Consider the following 26,020-nt stretch of genomic DNA (forward strand, 5'->3'; position numbering starts at 1 on the left):
ACCACATGTCCGTCTCCCCCTCAGATGTTGTGCCCTTGAGCTTTGCAAAACCTGCTTCCCATCCTGCTCCCCAGCCGCAAACAGGCTGAAGTCTTCGAGCTGTTTCTCCTGGTGTTCGCCTCCAATTCTCTCCTCATCAGTTTTGTTCATTATCTATGGACTTCCTCTTTAGAGAGACGAAGATTTAGCTCTCCCCATTTTCCCTTCACAACTCTTGTAATACATATATCACTGTTTTAACTTAATAAAGTATTTACTTTATTATGGCATAAAATTATAGAATATATATAATGTAATATTATATTATATAAATATTATTCACTGAAAATTCAATCATGTACTTTAATTTCATTCTTTCCTGATCTCAGATTTTCTCGGAGTCTCTGATTCCTTTTGTTCCCCTTTTGCCCTGGTGCCGGCATCATACTGATGGCTAACATTTGAGCACTCACTGTGTGCCAAGCTCTGTTCCAGGTGCCTTGCAAGCATTCTCAAGTGACCCTCCTGGCGACTCCATGAAGTGCGTGCATTGTTATTATGTTACAGCCCAGGAAGTACAGACTCAGAGAGGTTAAATAAACTGGCTCATGATTCTGTCTAAAAGCTGGCAGAGGCAGGAGTTAAATCCAGATGGTCTGACCCTAGGCCCCATGCTCTTAATATTTTACTACATGTCTTTAATTATATTATATTGTATACTGTTTTTTTCCCCCCTGAAGTCCTCCCTTTTGGGGACCCTCCATCTTCCTGCTTCAACTTTGGACCTAGGTAGAAGCTGTTGTTTCCTGGAGCTCTGTTTTTTTTTGTTTGTTTGTTTGTTTAGTCCCTGGTTTTGCTGGTGTTTATCCTCCAAGCAGCTTCCTTAGAAAGGGGACATACATTTTTTTACATCTTGGAAAGTCTTAAAACTCTTTATTCTGTCCTCTGACAATGGTGCAATGTCTTCAAAATTCTAATTCTCTCTCATCTAGAATTTTACATACAACCTAACTGTCTTGCCACATCCGGCTGTTTTTAGGATGAGAAGTCTGATGTCATTCTGATTCCAGTTCTCTGATATGTGATTTTTTTTTCTTTTAAATTTCAGGGAGCTTTTATAATCTTCTCTTTAATCCTCTGTTCTAAAATTGCATAATGTCTGTAGTATTTCTTTAATAAATTCCTTCCCTCTTTCTTTCATTTCTCCTCCTGAACTCCAGTTAATTAGATGTAGGACCAGCTGGATCCACTGTCCCTCTTTCTTATCTTTTCTCTCCTAATGTATACATCTTCATCTTTCAGTTCTGTTTTCTGGAATATTATCTTAACCTTGTTTTCTAATCCCTATGTTGGATTTTTAAATGTTAACATTTGTATTTGTAAAAGACCTCTCTTTTATTCTATGTTTGTTCTTTTTCCATAACACCCTCTTCTTTTTTTAATGGATGGAACAGTCTTTCACACTTTTCTGTGGTTACTAATGAGAACCTTTTTAAAAAACTTTCCTCTGTTTCTTGTTTTCTCTGTTTCTGCCACAATCATATTTCTGTTTATTTGTTCTGAGCTCCCCTTTTCATCTTGGGGGCTTTCTTTGAATACCTGGTGATCCTTTTTTTCTGTGCATATTTCAGAATAAGGCACAAAAACCTGGGTGGGTGGTTGAGGCTTGTTGACTGCTTGGCTTTGTGGAGGATCAGATGGGGAGCTCCCCAGGGACCGCAAAGCCAGTGCATAGAACTGTTGTATTGTGGACTGCTCCAGCTCTCCAGAAACAGATCTCTGATCTGCAGGGAGGGTGGGGAGGGAGGAGAGCCACAGCTTCGGATGGACTCCTCAGCCTTGCATTATCTGCTCCCCTCTTCCTCCACCTAGGGTCTCAGGGTCCACAGGCCTCTCTGGGGGTTTTTCAGGGAAAGCTGGCTGTCACCAGAAAGACAAGGGAAGAGTCTTGGGGTTCAGCACACACTGACCGCAGCCTACGGCAAACAGAGGTCAGCCTGTGTTTTTCCGGGAGTGGATCAGCTCAGTCCTCACCCAGGAAGGATGAGGAGTCATTGCACTTGCTGCTCTGTGTCCATCCAGCTTGGCTGCCTGTTCTCTGGTCTGCGTTCTCTTGACTTGGTGGGTGGAATGCCTCCCCCGTCCTCTGGGCAGGCGGCATGGCCCAAAAGGAATTGCCCATGGCTCTCGCTGTGCCCTCTAAATCGGGGAGTTGGAGAGAAGCCATGCACCAGCCCTCAGAGAACCCGTGTGCTCATAAACTCATGTCTTCTGGAGGCTGAGAAATGAAAGGGGTTCAAAGCTGGTTTTCCTGGCTGCTCCTTTTCATCAAAGAGGCCTAAGGACTTGTCCTGTCGGCATATTCTGAGCTTTCTCCCAGAGGGTCCCAGAGCTTACTTCTGGGAATTGTCAGGGCTTCCTGCCCTCTGCTCATTTGATTGTTCTGGGAAATCTGGGCTGCAGCCTCCTCCTTCCACAATTCTCCCGGTGGCCAGCCCAGCCTCCGGCTCCTGCTGAAGCCTCCTTTATTCATTCCTTCCATATAGTTGCTTTGAATACCTATGTGCCAGGCACGTTGGTGCGCTGGGGATCAAGGCAAGCCAAAGGGGCACTGTTCTGGCCTCAGGGGCCTTCAAGGTGGTTCTGTAACAGTGGATGACGCAGCAGACATGTTTGCAGTAAACCAGCTGCCTTGCAATTACTTGTCACTTAAGGGAGACCTGGGGCAAATACTTTTGTAGTTTAAATAATTAGCTTTTGATATAAATAGGTGTCTTGGACATTTATTTGTGTCCTTTGTGTTCATCTAGACTTTCAGGATATCTTTCCAGGCCTTATTTTTTTTTTTTGGGGGGGGGGTTTATTTATTTATTTATGGCTGTGTTCGGTCTTCGTTTCTGTGCAAGGGCTTTCTCTAGTTGCGGCAAGTGGGGGCCACTCTTCATCGCGGTGCGCGGGCCTCTCATTATCACGGCCTCTCTTGTTGCGGAGCACAGGCTCCATACGCGCAGGCTCAGTAATTGTGGCTCACGGGCCTAGTTGCTCCGCGGCATGTGGGATCTTCCCAGACCAGGGCTCGAACCCGTGTCCCCTGCATTGGCAGGCAGATTCTCAACCACTGCGCCACCAGGGAAGCCCCAGGCCTTATTAACCCAGGACTTGCCTGGATGCAGGCTGCTCTGAAACTCTCTAGAGCAGCGGTCATAGTGAAGCCAAGGATTGGTGGGAACTGTCTCCCAGAGACAGCATCTGTCTCTTTAGACCGTGGGGACTTCCTTTCACAAAGATTATCGGCACCTATTGTAGGACAGACGTTGTGCTGGGTGTTAGACTTCCAGAGATTTCTCTAGGAGGACACTTCCCAAAGTTTGATCCAGGGAACAGTATTTCCACAGGGAAGTATTAAGCAGGAATTACGGGGGAAGAAGTAAGTCCCTACCCAGGTGCTGGTTTCTTTCTGTGACAGCTGAGGTCCTGCTGAGGGAAAATCCCCAGGAGGAACTGGAGCCTGGTGTGTCCCAAATTTCTTTTTCCAAGGAGAGTTTATCTGTGTGTTTTAAATCACAGTAAATGTAACAGACCAGTGCCCTTTTGAACATGCTCTGGGCCGTTCCATCAGTGACACCCAGTCTGTGCTCCCAGAAATGGGTCTGGATTTCTACATGGGCTGCTAAGGGCAGCTGTCCTGACAGAGGGTGAGTGGCGAGGGGTTTGTGGTCAAGCTGCACACTGTGTTTACCACTCACCTGCAGCTTAAAACAGCAAAACGATCCCAAGGTGTTTTTAGATGTCAGAGTTCCAGGTCAAATTTGTTCTCATCATTGCTTTTATTCAGCAGGAGGGCGTTTAGGGGTACACTAACACTCGCTTCCCTGGTACCAGCCTTCCCCAGAGCTGCGCTGTCCTCAGGAGGTCGTGTGCCGGGGCCACCTTGCACAGAGTCCCTCTCTGGCCTTGTTTTCTCTCTCTGAGGGCCTGGATGCGAGTGCTGTCAGTGGACTGTTCCGCAGCAGCCTTGGGCTCTGTGGTGCCCCCTCACACCCCACCTTAGTGTCAGCCTGAGCGTGTCCTTTTGTCTGGTATATTTACTGTGGCTTCTGTAAAAGTTTCATTTGAACCAAGTGTTTCTGAGGCTAAAATATTTGGAAACCACAGGGAACGCAGGCCCCCTTGCTCTCTAGGGCCTCACTGTGCCTGTTTCCGTTTAGAGGCTGAGTGCCTGACATCTGTGTAGTCATCCTTGGGGGAGAAGGGGGTCACTGGCAAATGGTCCCCAGAGGACTCTGCAAGGAACATGACCTGCGGGGACGATCCTTGGTGAGTAACCTAGGCCACTGTTCCTCACTTCTATTTTTAGGGATAAGTGACTAGTGACTGTTGGCCCCATGTGGGGAGGGACCTGCTGATTCACCCCAGAGCAGACTAAACACCTTTGGGGCATCAGCAAAGTAGGGGAACCAAAATTTTGTTTTTAATTTGCAGAAGCGTCAAATTTTTTCATCATGGCAAAATCAGAACTTTGTTGAATGGCCTCACATTTCCTTCTGTTTTGGTGTAGCTTCTTACTGTGAATTGGATGTGTATGTGATGGGTGGGACCCATCTGCTTCTCAGTGCTTTGGACCTCTAAAGCCCTTACTCTGCCCTGGTATCCCGGAGGCCCCCTTGTAGAGTCCAGCTATCAGGACGTTACCTAAAAGATCCCTTTTCTTCTAACCTTTAGTTTCAGCTACACGAACTCTGCCTGCCCTGGGCAGATTCTTAAAATATTTGCCCATCAGCAGCCTCTCAGAGAGGAATGTTAAATGCTGCCGTGATGTCAAGGGGGCCCCCAAGGGGAAGGGCCTGGGCCAAGCCCAGCCTGTCACTCATGGCCATGGCAGAGTGGGAGATAAGCAAAGGCAACGGCTCGGAGAGAGTCTGGTCCTCTGGGCGCCCTGAACAACCCAGGTGAGCCTTAGCTAAGGAACAATGAACTTCCAGACACCACTGCCCAAGTGAAAGCCAGAGGTCTGCGGCTCTTCCGATTCCTCACCCTTGGCGATCTTCATCAGGATGTCAGGAGCCCCCAAGGAGAGTTTGCCGGGGCTGCCGGGGCTGGGCAAGGCCTGCTTAACCACCATGGACCAAAAGCTTAACGTGCTGGACGAGAAGGTTGACAAACTCTTAAATTTCCAAGAAGACGTCATGGAGAAACTGCAAAGCGTGTACCAAGGCATGGGCCACCTGGAGCAAGGCCTGCACCGGCTGGAGGCCTCCCGTATTCTGGGCCCAGCTGGGGCCGACCGCACTCCCCCCGCTGACATGCAGGCTGGGTGGCCGGAGGTCCTGGAGCTGGTGAGGGCCGGGCGGCAGGATGTGGCCCAGCAGGGCGCCAGGCTAGAAGCCCTCTTCCGGATGGTGGTGGCTGTGGACAAAGCCATAGCTTTGTTGGGGGCCGTGCTCCAGAACTCGAAGGTGGTGGATTTCATCATGCAAGGCAGTGTCCCCTGGAGGAAGGGAAGTCTGGCCGACGGCCCTGCGGAGGTTGGTTCCTGCTGCCCTGCCCCGGTGCCCTTCTGGCTGGAAGGGAGGCTCGGGGCCCTGGTGGGGAGACCAGACAGGAAGCTAGTCTTAGGAGAGCTGGAGGGCTGTTGTCCCGTCTTGTGCCTCCTGCGTGACCTGTTGATGGGAACAAGGAGAGATGGAAGCTTAAAGACCATAGGTGGATTTCCAGACAGGGCAGGACAGGTGGATTTCTCCCAGGGAAAGGGAGAGTCAGTGCCTCTGTGGGGCCCTGGGCTGTGCAGGGAACCTAGAAGTGGGGGACAAATGAGCCATTAGGGAGAGGAGGGCAGTTACACTTCTTTGACATCCCAGGAACTTCTTTTCTCCTTACACCTGGGGTGGGAGAGAGGTGGGGAGCGCTCAGTTTACCCTGACAGAGCCCCCTTCAGAAACCCAACCCCCCCCCCTTCCTGTCCCCAGCCGTGTGCTCTGTCCCCGAGTGGGCGGAGCGCGCAGCTGCCTGTGGGGCGATGAGTGTTGACAGTGACCCACGGGGGACACAGGCGGGAGCCGGAGCCTGGGGGTGGAGTGTGGCATTTCTGGGAGCGACTGTTCCCAAGGGTTGCATAATCGGATCCACTGGCTAATGGAAGCTTGGCTGGGGCGTGCGTGTGTGTGTGTGTGTGTGTGTGTGTGTGTGTGTGGTGTGTGTAGAGGCAACACTGGGAACAGTGAGGGTAAGCCACCTAGCAACACTCAGATGGCCTAGAGCCACCCTTTCAGATCTCTGCAGCTTCCCCCCAGCATGGAGTCTGTGCTTAAACTCTGTCAGCGACTGAGGCTTTCAGGAGCAAGGCTGCAGGAGTTTGCCTTCCCTCCCCCTCCCCAGCCAGGCCAGAACTCGCTCTGCCGATCCCTTCCCCTCCCCGTCCAGCTGCTTCTCCAGAGCTGGCCCCTCCCACCCCAGCTCCCTGCTTTCTGCACCTCCCCTGAGAGTCAGGCCTGCAGGGGAGATGTGACCTTCTGCTCTTGACAATGATAACCAACCTCAGCTTTAAAACAGAAAATAAATCTAATTTATGCACATGGTAAAAAAACATTCTCCCTCCTACAGCATCCCCCAGTCCCCGGGACAACCCTCCACCCCAGACAATCATAGGAACCAGTCTCCTGTGAAGCCTTCCAGATAGAGTCTGTTTATCTACGAGCACATTGGTATACACACCACCCTCTTTGTTTTGTTTTGTTTTAACTCAAATATTATTCACATTGTACTGGCCTGGATTTTTTTTTTAACTTAATATATTTGGGGCATTGTTTCATATTTATAGCTAGAAAGCTTCCTCGTTCTTGTTCTTTAAGTTGCAGAGAGCTCTATTTTTGAGGATGTGTCTTAATTTGTTAATCAGTCCCATATCATTGTTTGTTTATATTGTTTGTCATTCTTAGCTATTATAAATAATGATGTAGTGACTAACCATGGAAGTGTGAGTTTATCTATATGACACACTCCTAGAAGTGGCAATGCTAAGCCAAAGGGTAAATTTATACAATAAATGAAGCCAAACCAACCTTCAAAGAAGTTATTCTAATTCGATAACGTATGGGAATGCTTGTTGCCCCATTTTTGCTAACAAAGCATATTATCCAGTTTTTGACTCTTTGCCTGTCTGGTGGATGAAAACATCTTATTATGCATGTGTTTTTTAAAAAACATTTTAGTATAAAAAATGTCAAACATTTATAAAAATAGAGATTAGTACAATGAACGCTGTGAGCCCATAACTGGAGGCTGATGCTTCCCACCCACTTCCCTCTTTCCAGATTATTTTGAGGAAAATCTGAGATGATGGATTATTTCTTCCATAAGCATTTCAGCATATATATCTAAAACATAAGGGCTCTTTTTTATTTTAATTAATCAACTAATTAATTTTTTTATAGTAATCTTTTATTTATTTATTTTTATTTTTTAAATTTTTGGCTGTGTTGGGTCTTCGTTTCTGTGCAAGGGCTTTCTCTAATTGTGGCAAGCGGGGGCCACTCCTCATCGCGGTGCGCAGGCCTCTCACTATGGTGGCCTCTCTTGTTGCGGAGCACAGGCTCCAGACGCACAGGCTCAGTAGTTGTGGCTCACGGGCCTAGTTGCTCCGCGGCATGTGGGATCTTCCCAGACCAGGGCTCGAACCCGTGTCCCGTGCATTAGCAGGCAGATTCTCAACCACTGCGCCACCCGGGAAGCCCAACATAAGGGCTCTTTTAAAAAACATTATCATGATCTAAAATGTGAATGGTAAGTTGATATTACCAGTCAGTGTTCAAATGTCCCTGATCGGCTTATGCCTTATTTATTTATTTTTATAATTTGTTTATTTGAGTTAAAATCCAAATAAGGCAATTGGTTATATGCCTCTTAAAGCTAACTTTTTTTTTAATTCTTAAAATTAAAAAAAAAATCTTTTTATTTTGAAAAATTTCAAACATAACCAAAAGTAGACAGAACGATATATCTCATTGTAGTTTTAATTTGCTCATGCCCTTTCCCCTCTATTTCTTTTTTTGCCTTTTTCTTGATTTGTAAGAATTCTTCATATATTAGTGAAATTAGCTGTCATACGTGTTGCAGATATTTAGGCATTTCTGGATAGGGTGAAGTCATGGAACTTTCTGTTTTCTGAGTTCTTGCCATAGTTCTTGCCTGTGATTGATCTGGCACGTGATTGATCTCTCTTCCGGTCTTTGTGTTTAATACCCATGTCAGTAACTATGTGCAGGGCTAGATCTAGTCTCCCAGTCAGGCTGTCAGCTCCCTGCTGACTGTGAGGGCTCTGCTTCCCTCTGTGTGCTGGCAGGGCTGGCCATTAGACAGCTGTGACCGAGCCCCAGCTATTTAACACACTGTCCACGCTGAAAGCAGTGCATTGTGGAGACTTTCTGGAGATCCTCTTTGTATTTCCTAGGAGAGTAGCGGCATAGCAATCTGTGGAATTGAATTCAGTCTTAGCGCTGGCTGCCAGGACCTCGGGAAGCTCCTCCTCAGGTCTGGAGTGCCCAGTGGCATTTCGTTTGGTTGTAACAATGAATCAGATTATTACCGGAAGCCGCGTGCTCTCTCATGGACAGGGAAGGGCTCAGCCAGGATGCGCAGAATCACAGTCAAGCTGCTCAGAAGGCATCAGTCCTCCAGATGCCTAGGCGTTTGGGGTCTAGCCTTTTTCTTCGGGATGCATCGGACAAGGCAGGAACCAAAAGTTTGAGCCTTGAAGTCAAAACCCAGCTCTGCATGTGTGTGTGTTTGTGTGTGTGTGTGTGTGTGTGTGTGCGCACACGCCTCTCTCCACCAAAGACAAAGGGCGGGAGAGGACAGTCTGAGCCCCACAAGGTCTACCAAAGGACAGTCTGTTCAAGTCTTTCTCTACTGGTGGGTGAAACAGGAGGCAGCCGTGATAATGCTTCCAGTTCCCCCAACTACGGGGGTGGCAGGACAGAGTCTGAAAAGAGACCAAAGGAGAGGTCTCTGCAGAGCAGGGCATCCGGGACACATTGATGATGCTGGTGATAATCGTGATGACAGCAGCTAGCAGTTATTTATTAAGTGTTTCCATGTGTTATGTTGTTACCAGTAAGAGGGCAAAGCTTACTGTCCTGGAATCCCAAAGACATGAGCAGGAAACAGGACTGAGAGAAGTGGGCACAGCATAGGAAAAACAGTGGAACCAATCTGGAACCCAGCAGAACCCTGTGTGCCACCCCCCACCCCCACTCCAGTACAAAGGCCCCTCCACGTCCCCTGCCTCTTGTTTGTAGAAAAGCTGAAGTCTCCCAGGCCTCCCCGAGTCACAAAAGAGCAGGCCAAAGCAGCTAATGATTAGGACAATAGAGTCACAGACTCAGTGTCTGATGCACATTCCTGAGTTGTTTTACAGACACTGTAACTGCCACCAGAGGGAAAAAGCTAACTACATGATGACCAGACTGCAGTCGTGACATAAGCTCCATCTTGAGCAGCACTGAATCTGTGGCTAACAAAGTTTCAAGAACTGGCCTCAAGAGAATGGGATACCATGGCTCATAATTATCTATACCTTTGTGGGCATCAACATAATTGTAGCTTCTTCTGCCCGTATATGTAAATGGGCAACTACACTTGACAGCAAAGAGATGCTAGAGACCCATGCCGACATCTTCCACTCTAAGAATACGGCGCCCTACGTCAGCACGAAGTAGTTACAGAAGATGGACCTTTGCCCATAATCCCACAGAAATGGAATGATGTTCTGACAAGTGGGGGGTTTGTAAGCAGCTTCTGGCAGGAAAGAGCTCTCTGCAGGAGGCCCCTTTTGTCTTGTCACTAACCTTAAACCAGGCTCCCCCATGCTCTACTCATCTCTGGCCCAAGCGCAACTTTCAAATCTTTTGATCACACAATACCTTGCCTAACATGTCAGTTCTTTCTGTAGATCGAAGAAGTAGAAATGAAGAATAAGTAACTAACAGAACACCAGATCTCTTCCTTAGCTTCCGCTTCAGTAATCTCACAAACTGTGTGAACAAACTGAGCAAGATAGCATCGACAAGCCTGCACGACAAGCCTGCATACACTGGGGGATGGCGATAACTCTGATTAACTGAGATTACTTCCCTCTTTCCCTTTAAAAACTTTCATGGCTGAGCAGATTCTTTGGAGGTGGTTTTTGGGGGACGCTGAGTCCACCATCTCCCCAGATTGCCAGCATTCTGATTGAAAGCAACTTTCCTTTCCACCAACATTTGCCTCTCTCAAGTATTGCATTTTGAGCAAAAAGCAGCTGGACCTGATTTGGTAACAAATGTAACCTCCATCCTTAGTGTCAGGGAGACATGCAAGAGAGGTGAGCACTATGGTGGGAATTGCTCCAGCTGATTTTTGCCACATGGGCCTGGAATTCCCAGATCTTCTGATTTTCTTTTTCAAGAGAAGCTGGGAACCTAGAATTTTTTCTAATCAGTTTTATTAAGGTATAATTTACATACAATAAACTGCACATACACACACTAAGTATGCACATTTTAAGTATACAGTTCAACAAATGTATACACCCTAATAACCACCACCACAATCAAAATGTAGAACAATTCTATAACCCCAAAATGGAACTTAGAATTTTGATGTAAAAATATCCTAGATTTAAAATGGTGATAATAAATTTAAAAATTTTAAATTCTATGCAAGCCAAAAATAATGCGAGCTCTTTTTGGACTCTGGGCTCCCAGTTAGGGCCTCTGTGGCCAAGACAGGAGAAAGGGCCTTCAGTCTCTGGCCTGAGACCAGACCCACTTCTGTGACAAGTGCCAGGAGGAATCTTAGGGGCCATATCAGTCAAAGGCTCAGAAATACCAGGGGGACCCAGCAAGGGTCAGGCCACCTAGAAATATTTGCATTTGGAAATACTGAGTGCTCTGGATGATTTCAGGGGCATGAGCATATGCACTGGACTGGTGTGGACCATTCAGTTCAGGAAGAGCTGCTGAGAGCCTCACTCGGTGGGCTCCGAGTGTCCTTACATGATCTGCTCTGTCTGTCTCAGACAGCACAAAATCATCCGAGCTGTTGAGCACTTACCACGTGCTGGGAGCACTTCTCAGGAAATTCCACAAATTAACTCCCCCAATCCTCCCGCTAGCTCTACGAGTAGATAATATTATTCTCCCCATTTTACAGATGAGGAAAGTGAGATGCAGAGAAGTTAAGGATCTTGGCCAAGTGGTGAAGGTGGGGTTTAAACCCAGCAAGTCTGGTTCAAGGATCCAGTACTGCAAAGAGGCAACCTTGGGATCCACCCACCTAGCTCCCAAGCAGACATTATTAATTGATAGTGGCACTCTCCCTCTGCAAGCATGGATTTATCTGACCTCAGTATCCAACTCAAGCCAACACTGTAATAGCCATGACCGATTGATCTAAATTGACACCTTAAATTTATTTTCCACGCCTTGTCTAGTATTTTCAGGTCCGGTCTGTTTAGATCACCCTGTCAAGGGCTAGGTCTGCCCCTTACCTGCACTACGGTGACCCATTAGAAAGGACTTGGTGACCTTGGGAAAGCCTCAGCATCCTTATCTCTAAAATGACAATAGTAATATGTACCCTCTAGTCTTACTCTGAGACTATGAGAAATAACCTAAGTTCTTCTATTTCAAGCACAAGGTAGGTGCTCAACAAATGTTTGTGGCCTGAACGATGATGTTGATGATGATGCTAGTTTTTATGGTTATTCTTTTAGAACAAAGAGCGAGTGGAAGAGAAAGGAGCAAAACCAAAGCACGCGCTGAGCACCAGAGGCGTGCAAGCTGAGCTCAGGGGGCCTTGGGAAGGTGAGTGGGGCCCCGTTGGCTTTATCCCACATGCACACCTAATTTCAGAATAAAAATACCACCGCCACCACCACCACCACCACCAATATGATTACTGAAAAACTGTTGAAACTTGTTCTTCTTCTTCTTTTTTTTTTGCTGTTCTTTTTGCCCTTTATGCTTATTCCATTCTGTATTGCTGCTTATTTCACTTTGCTTTAAATTTTTATGGATTGCTTTTTTAAAGTTTAATTTTCTTTTATAATCTTGCATAATATTTACATGGTTCCAAAGCCGAATTGACAAAATAAGGTATAATTAAGAGAAGTCTAGCTTCTATGCATGTTCCCTGCATCCTATTTTCTCCCCTGCATATGTAACTATGTAAAAAAGTTTTTGTCTTATCTTTCCTTTGAGGTCCAGTCTCTTTAGACTACATTATAAGTGGTTATACACACACATGTACGTGCTCACGTACACACACATGTGCGTGCTCACATACACACAGCCTTCCTTCTTAGACAAACAGAAGCATACCACACACTTCTCCTCCTTGCTTTTCTCCACCGTATATCCTGAGATCACTCCATAGCCGCATATGGAGATATTCATTTCTCCTTTTTTATTCCTGAACGGCCCTGGTGTAGTCAACCAATCCCCTCCTGATGGTCACTTGCGTTATTTCGAGTCTGCCTATTATAAACATGGTGCACTGAATGGCCTTCTACATATTTTTCAGGATACCTTGGGGATAAGTTCTTCTAAATAAGAGAGCATTTTTATCCCGCTTATTTTCCTATAGAGAGCCAGAAGGTGGGCCTGCCAGAGGGGACAGTGGAGAGGTTGCCCCCCATCAGTGCTTCAGGGATAGGAGCTGCCCTCCTTACCCAGGCAGAGGCCTCACCAGGGCAGGGAGACGGAGTTCCTGGCCCAGCCCAGGTACGCCCAGAGGCGGAAGCCAAAGCTCCTGCAGCATCCAGCGAGAACCCCAGGACGGGCCTGGAATCGTCTGTGGTGTCTGAAAGGGTCAGTGAGGCTCCCACCGGCCAGGAGGCTGCATCGGGTGCAGGACGAGGAACATCATCCAGTAGGCCTGACCCCCGGCCCTCGGAGGAGGGCATGAGGCTGACTCCAGCGCTGCCAGCCCAGGCCAAGGCAGCTCACGGTGGTGGAGAAACACCTCCAAGGTAAGGGATGTACCTCCAAGCTGGGCAAGGGAAGGACTTAACTGCAGCTCCTGGGCTGAAGCCTGCCGAGGGGCCAGCTGCTCCTGTTTGAGCGTCCACTGTGTGTGCAGCTCTGGCTAGCCTCGAGACGAGAAGACAGGAGAAGGCCGAGGCCCTGCTTTCGGGAGCTTAGAGCACTGGTTCTTACCTCGTACCCATTAGAATTACTGGAAGGAACTTTTTAGATACAAATGCCCAGAGATTCTGATGTATTCAGTCTGGAGTGAGGCTCAAGCATCGTTTTTTTGTTTATTTGTTTGTTTTTAAAGCTCCCCAGGTGAGTCCCATGCGGAACAAGACTGAGAGCAACAGTAGTAGCTATAATTATACTTAAAAGTGTTCACTGAACACATCCCAGGTGCCAGTCATTGGCTGAGCATTTCACAGACATCATCTCGTTTTATTCTCACAGCCTCCCCAGGAGGCAAGTGTGGTTGGCGTCCCCGGTTTACTCATGATGAAACAGGGTCAGGTTGCCCAGGGCCACACAGCTAGGGATTCATAGAGTTGGAACCTGAATCCAGGTGTTTGTTCATTTATTACGGAAGTATAGTTGATCTACAATATTATATTAGTTTCAGGTATACAGCATAGGGATCAGAAGTTTTATAGTTTATACTCCATTAAAAGTTATTATAAGATAATGACTATAATTCCCTGGGTTATACAATATATCCTTGTTGTTGATCTAGTTTATACATGGTAGGTGTACCCTAATGAGCAACTCCCCGCTTCACTCTCCCCACTGGTAACCAGTAGTTTGTTCTCTGTGTCTATGAGTCTGTTTCTGTTTTGCTATATACCTTCATTTGTATTATTTTTTAGATTTCACATATAAGTGATATCATACAGTAATTCTTTCTCTGTCTGACTTACTTCACTGAGCATAATATTCTCTAGTTGTATCCATGTTGCTGCAAATGGCAGAATTTCATTCTTTTTTATGGCTGAGTAATATTCCATTATCTGTATATACCATGTCTTCTTTATCCATTCATCTGTTGATGGACACTTGGGTTGCTTCCATGTCTTGGCTATTGTATATAGTGCTGCTATGAACATTGGGGCACATGTATCTTTTTAAATAAATGATTTTGTTTTTTTGTGGTTATATACCCAAGATTGGAATTGCTGAGTCATATGGTAGTTCTGTTTTTAGTTTTTTGAGGCACCTCAATACTGTTTTTCATAGTCACTGCACCAATTTACATTCCCACCAACAGTGTACGAAAGGTTCCTTTTTCTCCACATCCTTGCTAACATTTGTTATTTGTAGTCTTTTTTTTTTTTGTGGCTGCGTTGGGTCTTTGTTGCTGCATGCAGGCTTTCTCTAGTTGTGGCGAGCGAGGGCTACTCTTTGTTGCAGTGTGCAGGCTTCTCATTGTGGTGGCTTCTCTTGTTGTGGAGCACAGGTGCTAGGCTTGCGGGCTTCAGTAGTTGCAGCATGTGGGCTCAATAGTTGCGGCATGCGGGCCCTAGAGTGTGTGGGCTTCGGTAGTTGTGGCGCATGGGCTCAGTAGTTGTGGCTCGTGGGCTCTAGAGTGCAGGCTCAGTAGTTGTGGTGCACAGGCTTAGTTGCTCCGCAGTATGTGGGATCTTCCCAGACCAGGGATCGAACCCGTGTCCCTGGCATTGGCGGGTGGATTCTTAACCACTGTGCCACTGGGGAAGTCCCTATTTGTAGTCTGTTTGATGATAGCTGTTCTGACAGGTGTGAGGTGATATCTCACTGTTGTTTTGATTTGCATTTCTCTAATAATTAGCAATGTTGAGCATCTTTTCATGTGCTTTTTGGCCATCTGTATGTCTTCTTTGGAGAAATGTCTATTCAGGTCTTCTGCCCATTTTTTCATTGACTTGTTTGTTTTTTTCATATTGGACTATATGGGCTGTTTATATATTTTGGATATTAACCCCTTGTTGGTCATGTCATCTGCAAATATTTTCTCCCATTCAGTGGGTTGTCTTTTTATTTTTTCAAAGTCTTTTCATTTTTTCGTTTTTCTTTTGCTGTGCAAAAGCTTTTACATTTAATTAGGCCCTGTTTGTTTGTTTGCTTTTATTTCTTTTGACTTAGGAGACAGATACAAAAAAAAAAGTTGTTATGATTTACATCATAGGCTGTTCTGACTGAACATTCTTTTCCAGGAGTTTTATGGTTTGGGGTCTTATATTTAGGTCTTTGATCCATTTTGGCTTTTTTTTTTTTTTTAATATGGTGTGAGAAAGTAGTCCAGTTTGATTCTTTTGCATGTAGCTGTTCAGTTTTCCCAACAGTGTTTATCAAAGAGGCTGTCTTTTCCCCATTGTATATTCTTGCCTCCTTTGTCATAGATTAACTGACCATAGGTGCATGTGTTTATTTCTGGACCCTCTGTTCTGTTCCATTGATCTATGTGTCTGTTTTTTGTGCCAGTACCATGACGTTTTGATTACTGTAGCTTTGTAATATAGCCTGAAGTCTGGGAGGGTGATACCTCCAGCTTTGTTCTTTTTAATCAAGATTGTTTTGGCACTTTGAGGTCTTTTGTGGTTCCATATGAACTTTAGGATTATTTGTTCTCATTCTGTAAAAAATGTCATGGGTATTTTTATAAAGATTGCATTAAATCTGTAGATTGCTTTGGGTAGTATGGCCATTTTAACAATATTAATTCTTCCAATCCAAGAGCATGGGATATCTTTCCATTTCTTTGTATCATCTTCAATTTCCTTCATCAATGTTTTATAGTTTTCAGTATATAGGTCTTTCACCTCCTTTGTTAAGTTCCTTCCTAGGCATTTTTAAAATGTGATTTTAAAAGGGATTGTTTTTTTACTTTCTCTTTCTGATATTCCAACATTAGTGTATAGAAAAGCAACAGATTTCTGTATACTAACCTAGTGTCTTGCAATTTCATTTAATTTGTTTATTAGTTTTTATAGCTTATTTGTTTTATAGTTTTATATGTTTATTGTTTGTTTATTTGTTTTATAGTTTTCAGGTGGAGACTTTAGGGTTTTCTATTTAAAGTATCATGTCATCTGCAAATAGCAGCAGTTTTACATCTTTCCTTCCAATCTGGTTGCTTTTTATTTCTTTTTCTTGTCTGATTGCTGTGGCTAGGTCTTCCAATATTATGTTAAATACAAGTGGAAAGAGTGGGATCCTTGTCTTGTTCCTGAATTTAGAGGAAAGGCTTTTATCTTTTCACCATTGAGTGTGATGTTAGCTATGAGTTTGTCATAAATGGCCTTCATTATGTTGAGATGTGTTCTCTCTATACCCACTTTGATGACAGTTTTTTATAATGAGTGGATGTTGAAGTTTGTCAAATGTTTTTTAGGCATCTATTGAGATGATCATGTGATTTTTTTTAAAAAAATATTTATTTATTTATTTATTTTTGGCTGTGTTGGGTCTTCGTTTCTGCGCGAGGACTTTCTCTAGTTGCGGCAAGCGGGGGCCATTCTTCATCGCGGTGCACGGGCCTCTCACTGTCGTGGCCTCTCTTGTTGTGGAGCACAGGCTCCAGATGCGCAGGCTCAGTAGTAGTGGCTCATGGGCCCAGTTGCTCCGCGGCATGTGGGATCTTCCCAGACCAGGGCTCGAACCCGTGTCCCCTGCATTAGCAGGCAGATTCTCAACCACTGCGCCACCAGGGAAGCCCCAAATCATGTGATTTTTATCCTTCCCTTTGTTAATATGATGTATCACATTGATTGATTTGAGAATATTGCACCATCCTTGGGTCCCTGGAATAAATCCCACTTGATCATGGTGTACGATCCTTTTTATATATTGTTGGATTTAGTTTGCTAATATTTTGTTGAAGATTTTTGCATCATTTTCATCAAAGATACTGGCCTATAATTTGCTTTTGTTGTAGTGTCCTTTTCTGATTTTGGTATCAGGGTAATGGTGGCCTCATAGAATGCATTTGGGAGTGTTCCATCCTCTTCAAGTTTTTGGACTAGTTTGAGAAGGATAAGCACTAGTTCTTTTTTATAGAACACAAAAGAGAATTACCCTGTGAAGCTGTCCAACCCTGGACTTTTGTTTGCTGGGAGTTTTTTTTTAATTACAAATTCAGTTTCACTACTAGTGATCAGTCTGTTCAAATTGTCTGTTTGTTCTTGATTCAGTCTTGGCAGGTTGTATGTTTCTAGAAATTTGTTCTAGGTTGTCCAATTTGTTCACATATAACTGTTCATAGTATTCTTTTATGATTTTTTGTAGTTCTGTGGTACTGGTTGTTATTTACCCTCTTTCATTTCTTTTCTTGTTTGTTTTTTAATTGAAGTATAGTTGATTGACAATGTTGTGTTACTTTCTGCTGTACAGCAAAGTGATTCAGTTATGCATATATATACAGCAAAGTGATTCAGTTATACATATATATACATTCTTTTTTAAAATATTCTTTTCCACTATGGTTTATCATAGGAGAGTGAATATAGTTCTCTGTGTTCTACAGTAGGACCTTGTCCTCTTTCATTTCTTATTTTGTTTATTTGGGTCCTCTCTCCTTTCTTCTTGATGAGTGTGGTTAAATGTTTATCAATTTTGTTTGTCTTTTCAAAAAACCAGCTCTTGGTTTCATTGATCTTTTCTATTGTGTTTTGATCTCTATTTTATTTATTTCCTCTTTAATATTTATTTTTTCTTTCCTTCTGCTGACTTTGGGCCTTCTTTGTTCTTCTTTTTCTAATTCCTTTAGGTGGTAGTTTAGGTTGCTTGATGTTTTTCTTGTTTCTTGAGGAGAGCCTGTATTGCTATCAGCTTCCCTCTTAGAACTGCTTTTGCTGCATCCTATAGGTTTTGGAGTGTTGTGTTTCCATTTTCATTTGTCTCAAGGTATTTTCTGATTTCCTCTTTGATTTCATCATTGACCCATTGGTTTTTTAGTAGCATGTTGTTTAGTCTCCACATGTCTGTTCTTGTTCCATTTTTCTTTCTGTAATTGATTTCTGATTTCATACCACTGTAGCTGGAAAAAATGCTTGATATAAGAATACACATTCAGGACTTCTCTGGTGGTGCAGTGGTTAAGAATCTGCCTGCCAACGCAGGGGACATGGGTTTGAGCCCTAGTCCGGGAAGATCCCACATGCCACTAAGCCCGTGTGCCACAACTACCGAGCTTGTGCTCTAGAGCCCGTGAGCCACAACTATTGAAACCCGTGTGCCTAGAGCCTGTGCTCCGCAACAAGTGAAGCCACCGCAATAAGAGAAGCCATTGCAATGAGAAGCTTGCGCACTGCAATGAAGAATAGCCCTCACTTGCTGCAACTAGAGAAAGCCTGCACACAGCAACGAAGACCCAACACAGCCATAAATAAATAAATAAATAAATGAATACACATTCTTTTCAAGTACACATGGAATGTTCTCCGGGATAGATCACATGCTAGGCCACAAAACAATTCTCAAAAAATTTAAGAGGATGGATCTAGGTTTTTGGACTCCAGAATCTGTGCCCCTAACCACTGCACCATCCTGTTTCTTCAGGTCAGCATTTAGTTAAGTTCTAAATACTATGATGGGGAGAGAATGATGGGTGTTCAGAGGTGGGAGGTTGGTGTAGGATGAATCAATCCAAGGGCTTTCAGGAAGATTATGCTTGGAGCTATGGAAGTGGGACTGTGTCCTAACTCTCAGGACTCAGTCTCAGGACCTGCCCTCAGCAGACATGGTGCAGGAGAATGAAGAGCCAGAACTGCTGACCGTCAGGTCCTACCTAGCCCTGTCTTTTCCAGCAGTGTTCTCCAGGGGCAGTGCATTCTGACCCCAGGCAGCCCACTGAAGGGCACTCTGCTTCCTGGGCCTTTCTCTAAGGGGACTGGTGCCCTTCTGCACCTGCCCTTGGCTGTCCTGATCTATAACTGAGTCCCCCAAGGCCTGGCTCAGGGAGAGGAGCTGGTGTCTGTGTATGCTGTGGTGGCTGGCAGGGAAGCCCAGTCCTTTTTCTGCCTTTGTTCTGGAAGGAAATATGAGTCCCCAGGAGACCTAAACAGCTGGAGGGAGGGATTCCTGGCAGGCATCCTTGGATCCTGGCCAAGGCTCTAAATGTGGAATCTAGGGTGGGGATGAACTTTTCATGAACTTGTTAGGGGCCCTAAAAGGATTCTGGGTGAGGGGGAAATGTCTGTATGTCAGTTTCAACCCTGAGCTGAATTTCAGACACACCAGACTGGGCTCAGGAAGTGGGGCAATCACTGCCTACCCTCCCTCACCTAGCACATGGGTATATCTTGAGGAAAATGGATTTGAACTCGAGCGTTGGCTGTGATTGGCAGTGGCTGCCTGTGTAGAGGATCCTCGGGTCCTTGCTGGACTTGGTGGAACAGAGTGCTGCAATCAATTAGCAATGCCTGCCCTGGGTGTGCTGCGCAGGAAGTGGGGAAGCCTTAGACACTCAGAGTGGCATGGGAATGCATGGCAGTGCCTTGAGGTCATCCCATGCTCCCAGGTATGAAGACCAAGGGGAACTCAATGACTGTTGCCCTTCTTAGCTGGCTACCTGGCTACCTGGATATTCTTCCAGAAACTGGCTTCCTGCAGTTTCCCATGTCCCTTGGTTAAGACAAGGGCTGAGCTGGGCTTGGATGCCACCCTTCCCATCCTACCCTGTCATCACCAACCCGTACTCGCTCCTGAGGGAGAGTCGGGGGACTTTTGCTGCCTCCCACCCGAGGCTTAGCTGTGAACAGGCTGCTGAACCAGGTGCATTCAGATGTAGGCACTGCTCTCAGGGGACCTGCAGCAGCTCAGAGAAGGGGCCTGGGCCTCCAGCTGCTAGGGAAAGCCTTAATTTTTAAAAAAATGTGGTTAAAAACTCATAACATAAAATTTACCATCTTAACCATTTTTAAGTGTATAGTGTAGAAGTGTTAAGTATATTCATATTGCTGTGACACAGATCTCCAGAACTTTTTTGTCTTGTAAATCTGAAACTCTGTTACCATCAAACACCTCCCCCTGCAGATCATGGTAACCACCTTTCTACTTTCTGTCTCTATGAATTTGACTATTGTAGGTCCTTCATATAATTCATTCATTCATATATGTGGAATCAGTCTTTCTGTCACTGGCTTATTTCACTTAGCATAAAGTCCTCGAGGTTCATCCAGGTCAGAACTTCCTTCCTTTTTAAGGATCAATGATATTCCATTGTATGTATATGCTACATTTTTTTATCCATTCATCCATCACTGGACACTTGGGTTGCTTCCACATTTGGCTGTTGTGAATAATGCTGCTGTGAACATGGCTGTGCAAATCTCTTTGAGATTCTGCTTTCAATTCTTTTGGATGTATTTCCAGAAGTGGGGTTGCTGGATCATATGGTAGTTCTATTTTTACATTTTTTAGGAACCGCCATACTGATTTCCACAGTGGCTGCACCATTTTAGGCTTCACTGTTAGGACCTCCTGCATTTGTACTTTCATTTCTTAGTCGACTCTAAGTACATCTGTGAGGTGTTACCGTCCCCGTTTGACAGAAGAAGTTGCTGAGGCTAGACTTGCCCAAACCCAGCCCTGTCCAGCAACCTGTGGCAGAACTACAGCCAGGATGGAGGCCGCCTGGCTCCCTCCTGAGACTCAGTCCACCCCAGACACTCACCCCCTCACCCCTGCACCAACACTCATAGACCTCGGCAGTGGGGTTGTGAAGGGCAGCCAGAGGGCAACTCTGAGAGGGAGGGTCTGAAGCTCCCAGGATCAGGGTCCTTCCCTCTGAATGTCAGGGCTTAGAAGGCCTTCCTGACCTCCAGCTGGCTTCCCAAACCACAATGCTGCTTGGTCTGGGTAACAAACATGGATGCAGTGGGCCCAGTGGCATGGCCCAGTGACATTGCCCAGTGGCGCAGGGGGGCCTGTAGGGAGGCAGAGAGTTTCCTCAGCTGTGTAAGCATGCAGGCCCAGCACAGCCAGGACTGTTTTATTCAGGAGAAACAGAAAGTCCAGACTCATATGAGCAATTCCCTGATTTTACTAAAATGTGTCTGACCTGAAGCTTCAGTGTGATGTTTGACTTGGTTCACCCTTCTCTTCATTTAATGGAAGGGAAACTGAGGCCCAAAGAAGGGAGGGAAGAGCCCAGGTCTCCTGCTTCCTGGCCACATTCCTCCTGGGGCAGAAGCACATTTCCAAGGGGCCACAGAGACAGCTGGTGCCCACCTCCCCACTCCTCCCAACCCCCAGCCACCACAGGTTGCTTCCAGTCTTTCCTGGATGCTGATCCAGTGGAATCCTGAGAGCTGGTGGCACTGTATGTCACTGAAGCCAGCCTCTCCCCTGGTGTCCTGTCTGGGCAGAGAGGGACAGGGGATGGAATCTGCTGGTTTTGACCGCAAGCTAACTCTCACTATTATAACAACCCAAAGGGCCCTCTTTAACAGATGAGAAAACTGAGGCTAAGCGGCCATGGTCAGTGAATGGCAGCAGCAGGCATTTGAGCCCAGGTCTGTTCTGACTCAAGTTCTTGCTTTTAACCTCAGGGCCACATTTCTCTCTGCCCCAGGATCTCCATCCATGTGCAGGAGACAGACACCCCTGGGGAGCTGCTTGTGACACGAGGCGGCAGCCTCAGAACCACGCCCCCTGCAGAGGCTCCAGCAGCTGCCCATCCAGGTGAGCAGGACTCACCTGGGCCCAGGTGCTGCCCCCAGGCCCCTGGGACCGAGTCAGGAAAACATACCCCAAAAGGAGCCGGGGTGTTTTCCGCACTGTGGAAGCGGAGCAGCGATTGCGGAGCAAAAGCCAAAGAGAAGCAGGGCTCTGGGCCCGAGCCCGCCATAGCACCAAGCAGGGCCTGGAGGGACAAGGGAGCCGATGCCAGGACCCCGGGCCCGCAGCAGGACACAGGCCCAGGAGCAGGGAGCCCGGAGCCTGGAAAAGACTGCACAGCCGGGGGCACGAGCAGAGCCGAAGCAGGAAGGAGGACACCCCCGGGAGCTGAGGCGGGCAGCCTGATTCTGGGTAAGTGAGGGCATTGCTGTGTGCCCCCGAGGTGAGTGAGTTTGAAAGGCCTACTCTGGGGGGCCTCCCTGAAGCTTCCAGGGAGAGAGAATGTGGGTCTTGGGGAGTCCAAGACAGGGAACAGCCTGCCAGCACATCCCAGGGCTGGAGACCAAGGCACGGAGATGCAGCAGGCTGAGCTCATGTTGGCTCTAGCCATTGGAGAGGAGGGAACCCATGGGGCTCAACTCGGATTTCTCAAAGCCACTTGTCTGCCCGATACTATTGGTATCATTCTGGATTGAGACAGGGAAGGCTCCTGCTAAAAAGCAAATCCATTAACTGGTATATATAACCCACTATCAGCCATTTGCACCCAGTGGGCTGACTGTCATCCAGGATCGGGAAGGGGCTGCTGACCTGCTTTCTGTCCCAGTGGTGGTGGGAGGCGTCCTTGTGTTCCTGTGACCCAAAGGGCCTCAACTCCTCCAGCCCTTAGGGCCACACCCTCGTTGGTCTGAGCCCTCATCCCATATGGCTGCTGGAAGGCCACCATTTGCTGACTCCCTGTCCCAGAATTTCTGGAGGTCCCTGAGGAAGGGCTGAGGGTTCTGCAGGGTCCTGGTGCCCCTTGCCAGCTCCGGGCTCCACAGTTGCCCTGTGCTGAGCTCTGACTTCTCTGGCTGCTTCCTCTCCCCTTGTATGACCCGGTCCAGATGTGGACACAGGCCTCCCTTAATTCCTGAAACACAGCTGAGAGCAGGCTGTGACTTTAGAGTCTTTTCTGAGACTTGAGATGGTGATAAAGCCAACGTTAGCTGAGGACTCCCTGTGAGCCGAGCCTCGGGCATTTGTGGTGGCGTTTACCCTCACAGGCCTGTGGAGTGGGGACACGTGAAACAGAGGAGGGGCTGAGAAGCACGTTTAAGGTCACAGGGTCAGTGCTGACAGAGCCAGGATCCGACGGTTGGGCTCCGGAACAGAAGGCAGTTACTTTGCAGCGAAGGAGACTTCAGACTGGAATTCTAGATGTGGATTCCCTGCGACACACCCAGAATCCAGGCTTTCCAGGGGCCCAGGAAACAACACAACCGTGCAAATGTTACCCCCTTGTAGTCTAGGGCTTGGGCTCACTTTTGCAGACACAAAAAAGATACACAATATGCTCTCAAAGCAAATTCAGTCTTCTACTTTGGGGAGCAGAAAGTTGCTCGTGAGACAAACTAAGAGAAAATAGAAGTATTTCCCTTGCTCTGGGTCCAGGGTTGCGGAGGTCATGGAGTTGTCCCTGGAACGCTCCGAGTGCGCCCTCGATAAGCCCCCAACAAACTGGCAGAAGCCGTGTTTGAACCAAGTGGGTCTGGGACTGGGGGTGGGGGGAGCTGAGAGGTGGGGACGGCACGAAGGAGGCTCACAGGCTGCTGTCTCCCGAACAGACGACAGTCCAGCCCCGCCAGCCCCCTTCGAGCATCGGGTGGTGAGTGTCAGGGAGACCTCGACCTCAGCGGGCTACACAGTGTACCAGCACGAAGTCCTGGGAGGGTAAGCTGGCCTTCTGCCTTGATGAGGGGCGGGGCAACTGGACAGCTGGGTGCCGCTGATGGTTCTCGGGAACCGAGTGATGGAGCCCCCGCCAGGAGGGGGATGCCCCGCACAGCATGAGAGTGAGCGCAGAGCTCACCAAGAGTGGGTGAGGAGACATCCGCGGAGCGCAGGAGGGCCCGCATGGCGTGAGCGAGATGAAGCGTAGGGTGCAGGAGGGCCCACAGTGCGGGCCGGGGACCCGTGTACTGGAGGTGGCACGGGAGCCGACATGGGGTGGGGTAGGAGGGATGTCCTCTAGGGTGCAGGACGGTCCAGGTGGTGTGGGTGGAGAACACCCCCTGGGGTGCAGGGTGGCCTAGGTGGTGTGGGTGACGGGGACCCCCTCTGGGGTGCAGGATGGCCCACACATATGGGGTGAAGAAGCTCTTTTCCAGGTTCAGAGCCCGTGTGGCGTGGGGGTGGTGACTGATAACTCTGGGGTGCCGGGTAATCGCTGTGGTGTGTGCGGAGCAGAGGTAGGACCAGAAAGCCCAGGGCCCAGGATGGGGCTGGCCCATCACGTGCGGGGTGTGCTTCTGGGGCTCTGAGACCGCTCTGTCATCATATCTCTTCAGGGGCCGGTTTGGCCAGGTCCACAGATGCACGGAGAAGGCCACGGGCCTCTCGCTGGCGGCCAAGATCATCAAAGTGAAGAGTGCCAAGGACCGGGTGAGGTTTTTGCCCCAGGCCAGTGGGTGTCCTAGGCCAAGCTCAGGGTTCCTTCACTTCCCCCTGGGTCACCCTGGGCCCCACACTGCCCCAGACCCCTCCACTCTGAGCAGGAAACCCAGCCACCTTTCCTGCCTCTTTTCCATGACTCCCAGACTCCAGTTAGCAGGTCACCTTGCACCCTGGGCAACAGGTCCTCCTGGACCTCCAGGGTTCCTTTTTGGGCCTCAGGTTTTCTATCTGTGAACTGGGGGGGCCTTGCTGTTGTAAGAAGCTGGTGTGGGTGGTGAGTTGAGGAAAGCTGGTGTGAGAACAGAAAATGAGGATGCAGGGTGGGGGGGGGGGGTGTGTCTTGGGAAGGGCAGCTGACTTCTCTTCCTGACCCTTTTCTTGGAAACTCCTCTCCCCTTTGGCTCCACAAGGAGGATGTGAAGAACGAGATCAACATCATGAACCAGCTCAGCCATGTGAACCTGATCCAGCTCTACGATGCCTTTGAGAGCAAGAACAGCTTTACCCTTGTCATGGAGTAGTGAGCATGGGAGGCGGGGCCGGGGCTCGGGGTGGGGCTGGGAGCTGAGATTCCAGCAAAACTCTCCCTTTCCTTCCCCTCTCAGTGACACCCAGGGAAAGGCATCACCTCCTCTACCTGACCTCCAACATAGAGCACAGAGGACAAAGCCATTTGTCACAAACCAGCAGCCAGTGAGGCTGATTTGACCTGAAGATATTGTTTTGGCCTACACAAGTTTTAGTAATTTTGATTTAGTTGTTAACTAAATTTAGTTGTTAGTCGGAAATTGGGAAATTTCACATTAAAACCTAGATGTCTAGCTTTTCTTGCAAATATAAAAGATCTAGTAATGCTGGATCTACATTTCCAGTTGGAAATGGTGTGATGGAGCTCATAGTAACTGACCTTTGTAGACGGGGCAACCAAACTGCCATTTGCTACAGTCCCTACCACTTCCAACTACCCATGACGTTGAGGCCAGGGGCTCAGGGGACATTTATTATTGTGCTTGTGTTGCTATCTTCCTTCTGGTAAGACTGAGGAGAGTGAAATATTTGTCATGTCAGTTCTCTATAAAAAGTGGAAAAAGAAGTTAGACTAAGGGCTATGTGTTCTAAGAAAAGTTTTGTCTTACATCTGGTCTGATTTGTCCACTTAGGGTTCTTGCCATGTAGGTACTAATTGGCCCCTGTAGGCCAATGAGTTTACAACCTTGGCCTAGAGTATCAAGAGTGAGTATCCAGAGTGAGCCTGGATGATCAACACTGCAGATAAGCCCCAGTCTCCCATTTGGCCCAACACTTCCTTTTTACCACCCGTACTCTGAGTTGGGAATGGACCAGAGCAAGGGTCCCCGTAAAACCCCAGATGGCAGTGGCACCCTTGGGCTCACCTGGTGATGAGTGGACCAGTCTTCTGAGAGCCTTGCTCAGTCAGTGCCTGCCTCTTCCTTTGCCCTGGCAGTGTGGATGGGGGTGAGCTCTTTGACCGGATCACAGAAGAGAAGTACAACCTGACTGAACTGGATGTGGTGGTGTTCACCAAGCAGATCTGCGAGGGTGTGCAATACCTCCATCAGCAGTACGTCCTGCACTTGGACCTCAAGGTCAGGCTCCGCCCCGAGCATGTGGCGGGTGGGTGCCCCGGTTTCTGAGCCTCTGCTGCTCTCTCATCTTTGAGAGCTCTGTCAGCACCCAATCCTGGTTTCCATTCCTTGCTCTGCCATTGCCTACTTCTGGAATCTAGGGCAGGCCAAGTCTCTGAGCCTTGGTTCCTCCATCTGTGA

General features: G+C 47.5%; 1 protein-coding gene across 3 annotated transcripts in view; it reads left to right on the forward strand.

Moving 5' to 3' along the window:
* MYLK3 (myosin light chain kinase 3) overlaps positions 1–26,020 on the forward strand; it is a 59,541-nt gene that overhangs the window by 6,378 nt on the left and 27,143 nt on the right. For 2 of the 3 annotated variants that reach the window (XM_007167643.3, XM_007167644.3), the window contains exons 2-8: positions 11,729–11,819; positions 12,601–12,985; positions 21,532–21,989; positions 23,405–23,510; positions 24,128–24,221; positions 24,644–24,753; positions 25,699–25,840. In XM_007167643.3, coding sequence (XP_007167705.2) covers positions 11,729–11,819; positions 12,601–12,985; positions 21,532–21,989; positions 23,405–23,510; positions 24,128–24,221; positions 24,644–24,753; positions 25,699–25,840 — 1,386 coding nt within the window. Of the gene's footprint in view, positions 1–4,845; positions 5,505–11,728; positions 11,820–12,600; positions 12,986–21,531; positions 21,990–23,404; positions 23,511–24,127; positions 24,222–24,643; positions 24,754–25,698; positions 25,841–26,020 lie in introns of those variants that run through there. The other variant, XM_007167642.2, reaches the window with a different exon arrangement.

Source organism: Balaenoptera acutorostrata, chromosome 19, assembly GCF_949987535.1.
Source record: "Balaenoptera acutorostrata chromosome 19, mBalAcu1.1, whole genome shotgun sequence".
Lineage (NCBI taxonomy): Eukaryota > Metazoa > Chordata > Mammalia > Artiodactyla > Balaenopteridae > Balaenoptera > Balaenoptera acutorostrata.